General features: G+C 36.5%; 1 protein-coding gene across 2 annotated transcripts; it reads right to left on the bottom strand.

Annotated features, from left to right (window-relative positions):
* Positions 1–342: 342 nt before the first annotated feature.
* Positions 343–2464, bottom strand: LOC113281372 (transcription factor bHLH137-like). 2 transcript variants are annotated; one of them, XM_026530084.1, is made up of 6 exons: positions 1971–2464; positions 1711–1884; positions 1483–1617; positions 1299–1382; positions 962–1224; positions 343–856 (listed from the first exon to the last, which is right to left on the bottom strand). In XM_026530084.1, exons 1-5 carry the CDS (start codon positions 2391–2393, stop codon positions 1012–1014), a joined length of 1029 nt encoding a protein of 342 aa, XP_026385869.1. In that variant the 5' UTR covers positions 2394–2464; the 3' UTR covers positions 343–856; positions 962–1011. The 2 variants fall into 2 exon arrangements, with proteins under 2 accessions (XP_026385869.1, XP_026385870.1); XM_026530085.1 differs by having other exon boundaries at positions 1311–1382.
* Positions 2465–6930: the final 4466 nt, after the last annotated feature.

Here is a 6930-nt window from a genome sequence, read left to right as displayed (position 1 = left end):
TGACTATGGGGACGAAGACTTATTTATGAAAAAAAGATTTGGTAAACCCACTTTATTGGCACTGAATGTTTCAATTATTGACAGTCACCAAGCTAATCAAAAGAGAACAGTAAGACACTTTATGGAAAGAGAAAGAAAAACATTGCGGATAAAAAGAGATTTTTGATTCCGAATGTTATACCATGATGAGATCATGATTCTTGACAAGTTTGACAGATTTTCTACACTGGGAACGGGCGTGTCTTTCTTGCCTACAATTCCACTTACATCGAGCACAAGATCTACGAATCTCAATTTCACTCCAAAAAAGCATAACCAGCAGAACGAAACCACACAAGAAGATGAACATTACGAAGAGGTTTATTATTGCATAAAACTGTTGTTACAGTCGTTAATATTACATAAATACATGCATGTTTCTGTTCTTCTCATATTCACTTATTTCGGAAATGTAACTTAATTTATATCAACCACACCACAGGCACAAGGAACATTATCTATGTATGTCTTCAAATTTAGGAGTCAAATAGGGACAAGAACAAAGAAGATCTCAAGTCGAAAAACACATCTGCATGGGTTTTATTTGGTCGGTTCTTTCAGTCTTTAATTTAGGATGCAGGAATTTCTCCTCCTCTAATATTGCATCATGCTTCTTATCTCATCAGGATATCTATAGGCTGATAGGCATGAAGAATCTCACAAGCTCTTATTCCGTCGAAACTTGGTTCAAGACCATACATATAAAGAACTTGCAGCATCTCTTTGTTTTCTTCTGTCTCTATTTTGTACTCGTACTTGTATTCTCATTTCTCATGCTGAAAAAATTCTCCTAAATCGCTAATCAAATACTATTAAACTGCAAAAATGAAAAACCACGACAAACAAACCCAAGAATTAGGAACTTTTTATTCGAGTGAACCCAATAAAAAAGAAGTTTGACGAAAAAGTGTTGTAGACTTACCATATGGAAAGTGCTCTTGTGGGGTAGCTTTAGTAGTAATATTGCACATTTTATTGGAAAGAACATAAGTGGTTGAACAGAGATTGACTAATAATAGTAGAAGCTCTTTCCCTTTGTTCGCGATCCATGTCCATCAAAAGGTTATTTTCATTGCACTGGGAGAAAGAATTGGGTAGTATATGGCTCTGCTGAAAAAGGGCAGAAGAATTGTATTGCTGATCATTCGATGGCAATGGTATTGAACCCGGTGAATAATTCTGTTTCTGAAAATGAAATATAAAAAACTTAGTTAAAAAGCAATCACGTTATAATAAGCCAAGAAGCAACAAATGGGTACCTCTGATTTTACCAGCAAAGCATCTAAGTCCACTCCATAGTCATAGAAAATTGGATTCACAGAAGCAAGCTTCATAGACAGAAACTGATACGAAAATCAAACAAAATTTGGTTAACTTATGTTTGCGAAATTGATCTTGGCTAAAAACAGAGCGCACTTAGCTAAAGAAAGACGTTGGCATTACCTCTACTTGGTTCTGTAGGGACTGAACATAATTGATTATCTCATCCAGCATAAGGGCCTTTCCGGTCACCTTATCACAACCAGGAACAAGGCTTTGCAAAAGCTTCATCCTCTCACTGATTTTCTCTCTTCTTACCTGGAACACAAAACTCTAATGTTACAAAAATGTTCAACTATGGGGGTAATAATGGAATCATGCGGCCAAAATAGTAAATGTTGTCATTCTTACCCTTTCGGCAAGACTGTGGCTATCTGTGGCTTGACCTCTTCTTGCCCTGACGTGAATGTACCCACTTGTTGGTGGCTCTTCGATTTTTTGACTCTCTTTCTTCTTCTTCTTCTTCTCTTCTGTTGTTTCTTTAACACATTTCCTCTGTTTCTTGGTTTTAACTTCCTTCAAATTCTGACGAAATAAAAAAATACAATCAATTAGACAAAAATTCAAGATTAGTAGTAAAACCCACAGTTTAGAATAAGCAGAATTCTTACTTTTGATACACCAGAGCTCAAACAAGACCCTTCTCTGCTACTCCTATCATTAGCAGTTGTATTCTTCCTCTTCTTTTCTGTTGTTTTAGTTTCCTGATTGTGAATGTTATTATCATTAGTAGTGAGTGATTGATCAGTATCACTACTACTTCTTGAATTGTTTTCTTCACCACTACTTGTTTCTTGATTATTATGAAAGACAACAAGATCATGAAGAGGTTGATAATTATCGGCAGATGGGAAATAGCTTAAACTGGTATTGCTGTTGATAATGTCATGACATGCTTGTTCTTCAAATGAACTACCTGCAGACATCATCATAACGGGATTATGATGATGATTAGTAGTAGCAGTAGTGTTCTGAATAAGGAAATTAGCTGAATCAAGAAATAGAGTCGGGTGCAAGTATGAATAAGCTGCCATGTTATTAAGAGACTGATGATTGATAGAGTTGTAGAACTGAATGGTAGCAGTAGCAGTAGTGGTAGTCAAGGAATGGGGGGGGGGGGGGGGGGAGGGTTTGAGACAAACAACAAACAAAGGTTTATATAAGGATATGTGCCTGTTGACTGTTTGTTTTTTGTGTGTTGGCTGTAGCTGCTAGAGAGATAGAGGAGCTGATAAGAGCAGACAAATGTATAGATACAGAAATTTGTGTGAACTAATATAGCAACTGGGGAAGGTGGGGATTATTAAAGATCCCGACTTACTGTACGTCAGTTTACACCAACTGAGATACTTACTGCATGATTAGAATTATATTTGCTTACAACTTGTATAAGTGTAGTTGCAGTTTATTCCATAATTGTTAAGGGGCACCAATTTTTTTGGATAACAATTAAAGGTGAAAATATGATAGATATTTTGTTTTATATGAATTTTGGTATGTTTATGAATTTTGAATTTATTATCTCGGTTCACCAGACATTTACGAACAACATTTAAAATTATTCATAAAGTAGTAATTACTAAAATTTAATATTACAACTGTACACACTTGCTCTTAACTACCTCCGTCACTGATTTTAAATATCTGAACTAACAAGAATTTACTTTAATTTTTCTACCGCTTGTAGAACTCGTTGTCAATTCTTCTTTACTTCAATTTTTCTTTGCTACTTATTAAAGTAAAAGATATACCAAGAATTTATCAAATGTATGAATAAAAATACTTTTTAAAATTTGGAGTCAAATACTTTAAAGAACTTATTACGCATATAAAACCAAAATTATTGTTTTCTTTAAAAGCTCGGTTTTGCATAACTCCTTCAAGACGTGTTACCATAAAGAGAAAAGAAAATACGTGTTATCAAATAATAAAACGTTAAATTATTTGTGCTTAGTAAAATTAGTATCCAACACTTATCCACCTAAATGTCCAATGGTTGGGGCACAGAAACCCAAATAAGTGGGGACAACCTGCCTAACATAATAGCGACCCTATCTTATCATGCATAATGGCCATAGACTGTATCTATCAATGCTAATCTCAATTGATTTCTGTGGATCTATTATAAGCTAATTCATATGATAGTATTTGCAACATTGCTACTTAAATTCAATATTGAACACTGTAGTGATGATTTCAGTTGATAATAATTCGAGGAAGTAAACTGGATTACCATTACCAATGTAGGGAGGCCGACGAACATGCCCCAATTTACACAACCAAAATTGTTCATGAAGAACAAATAAAACTTTCTGCCTGTTTTAACAGGGAGCAACATGGATTAATAGGGAGCTATCGATTTGTAGTCCCAATATGAGCGGTGGATAAGAGGTGTCTAAATATAGTAAAAGTACTAGATTATACATTGTGACATATGTCATCATATTTATATATTTATTTTAATTATTTAATTTAATTTTTTTTATGAATTTTCCTATTTATATATTATTATTTTTTAAATAGAAAGCAATCGTATCCTCACTTAACTCTTCTAAGGTAGTGAATGCCAAAGTACCAAAGGCATACCCATGAGTCTCGCATGTGGCTAAGTATTTGTTGCATTTGCGAAGAAATGCTCTAGCGATGGCCTGACCTGGGACAAACAAGCGAATGTCACTTATAAAGGGAGAGACACCTGTGAAATCTAGACATGTATCTTTCCCATTCTTCCGGTCGTAGACCAACAAGTCAACAGGCAATAAAGTGTTGTTCCCATCCGAGAGAAAGCCAAGGGGTGCTTCTTTTCTAACCGAAACTCCAGTCATGAAACATATGTCCACAAAGACATCGCGTACAAGGTCGTGTCTAAATTTTAGCCCTACCTCGCTGGCACAATGTAGTGCATGATCCTCATATATATCCATCCCCCTCTTACAATTAGGACAACAACTGTCTTCACCAAAGAGAGGAATGCCGAGACTTTTCCTGAGTACACATCTGAATTGTCTGGGACCAAGTATTTGATTTAAACCACTTATAGGTACGGCAAGCAAATTATCTTGGGCATGCTTCAATCTGTTACTCACCCACAACATACTGTCACGTACATACAATTTCACGAGTATATATCGTTTTTTTAAATATATTTTATTATTATTGTTTTTAAAGTATTAGAACATCAACCTGTTCAATTAATGTAATAGTATGTCGTTGGAGCTTAGCTTATTAGGCTTCCAACTAGTTTCATGTAATAATATCCATCCAAAAATATAATAAATTTTCTTAAAGTATTTTGAATAGGTTTTTATGGTAATTTCACGTGTATTTTCTTTTATTTTTCCATAAATATTTTTGGCAGTCGTGATGGTCGATAAATCATGACCATGCGGCCCACTTAAGTTCTGCTTTAAAAAATTAAAATAGAATCGGCATAGCCTGATATTTCAACCATGACGATTCTCATCAATTTAAAAAGAAATTATCTTGTACAATATTCATTACAGTCGTCACCATTCTAAATTTAACCATGACGATTTTTAAGTCGTCATGGTATAAATTTATAGCCCATGACGATTATAATTGAAATTTGGGAGGTTATTTTGTGTCGTCATGGTCTTATGTTTCAACCATGACTCTTTGAAATTTTAAAATAGAAGTTGGCCATGAAAATTCTTCACAGTTCAAATTTGTAGACCATAACGACTACTTTAAGTTGGCGTTGTATAAATTTATCGAATATTTTACATGCCACGAAAAGAAAAGTGTAAAAAAGAATGCTTTTAAAGATATCATTCGTTTTTTGGTTACCATCAAATTTCCCAGTTGAAAATTGGTCAATCAACTCCTTTGCATCACCTTCAACAATGACATGAGCAATCTTTAGTTCCACAATTTTTTCCAGAACAACCCAGATAGCTCTAGCTTCAGTTTCTGATGCCGACTCAACTTCAAAAACAAATGAAGGAGAAAAAGAAGCTATATTTGAGAAATCCCTCATTACATATCCTGCATCATTTTTCAAAGAGATATCATCTAAGGCACCACCAGTTTTACATTTACCATCCAAAAAGGGTGGCATTCATTTGTCATGACTACCAACAGAGATGTTTGTAGGGATTTGTAAATTGGGTTTCATAGGAAGGATCATAGCTCTCTGGCTCTACTAACAACAACTGCATGAGTTTCTTTCTTATCATTAAATATCATGTTATAGTATAGAATCAAACAAACCGTGCACATCTTCAGGTAATCTGGTAACAGGATCCACATGCCAGAAATTAAACCGCTGAAGCAAGGGTTTATCTAAAAAAACAGAAGTATTCACACAAAAGGAGGACAAATACCAGACATGACTAGCAAAAGGGCAAAAAAGTAGAGCATGCATTACCGATTCATATTGATCAAAGCATCTCAGACAACCAACAGAAGCCATTGGCATTTTTGTATGGAGAACTGTTCTAGCAAGGATGTCTTTTTTAGCATCCTTCCTGTTTGTGGGTGAAAACTGTTTCTGTTGTTTTTAGTAAATTTGGGGGTGTGGATGAGAAACAAGTCTAGACCCTAAACAATGCACTGCACGGGAGTACTTCTGATTCGAGAGATCAATCTGTACAATCCTGCCCTAAACCAAGAAATGACCATTCCAGGCTTGCTTCGGTCACAAAGTGAAGGAGAAGGGTTGGTCTTAGAGAGGGAAGCGAAGAAAATGTTGAGACTAGAATGGTTAATTCTGAAGGTGTGACTATTTTATGACTTGTATCAGAAAGTGGAACTGGCTTGCAGAATGAAAGCTATCAGTTCTTTGGTGATCTCTAGATAATGTGTTGTTCTCTGACCAAAAACTTGTCCTTTGGTGGAAATAGGTGAAACCTATTTACACAAGTCATAATAAAACGTACCCTGGTCTCGTAGGAAGTGGAAACGATTGAGTGATGGAAGAGTGGAGTAACGTATAACCGTCGGAAACCATGCTTCCATGATGAAGAAAGTGGATCCGTTTACACCCGTTACTTCTTGTCACCACTAAATGTTCCATTTCCTGACACTTTCTTATAACGGGCGCATTGCACACCGCACGCTGTAAACCGCCAGACCAATACCTTGATTAGTATCCCCCAGTTTTGTGACATGTTTGATGTCTCGAGTGTTTTCGTGGAAAACATGTAGCAGTTTTCTACGTGTGGCAAGTCAAGGTCAGGAGACTTGCCGCAGGAAAAATAGCATGTGGTGCTATTAGGCTTATCTCGGCTGGTCGCCTAAAACTTGCCACAAGCCTGTCAGTTCGGCGGTGAACTTGGACGGTCGAGATCGCATCTCATGAGGAAGGGTAACCATTAATTATGGCCACATCCTGTTGGCGCCTGATAATGGCGCAGTGGCGCTATTGGCATATACTAATGGTATAGTGGCGCCTTTAGCGCATGTCAGTGGCACCGCGGCATGGCTGACATAGTTCGTGCATGCCAGTGGCATGGTGGAATGGCTGGCATAGCCTATGCATGCCAGCAGCACGATGGTGCAAGTAGCGCCTAGCGTAGCCATGGTGAAAAGCGGGGGTACAACAACCACACC

The sequence above is a fragment of the Papaver somniferum genome, chromosome 5, assembly GCF_003573695.1.
Source record: "Papaver somniferum cultivar HN1 chromosome 5, ASM357369v1, whole genome shotgun sequence".
In the NCBI taxonomy this organism is placed as follows: domain Eukaryota; kingdom Viridiplantae; phylum Streptophyta; class Magnoliopsida; order Ranunculales; family Papaveraceae; genus Papaver; species Papaver somniferum.
The sequence above is the reverse complement of the archived record's forward strand: the minus strand, read 5'-3'. Positions and strand labels throughout refer to the sequence as shown.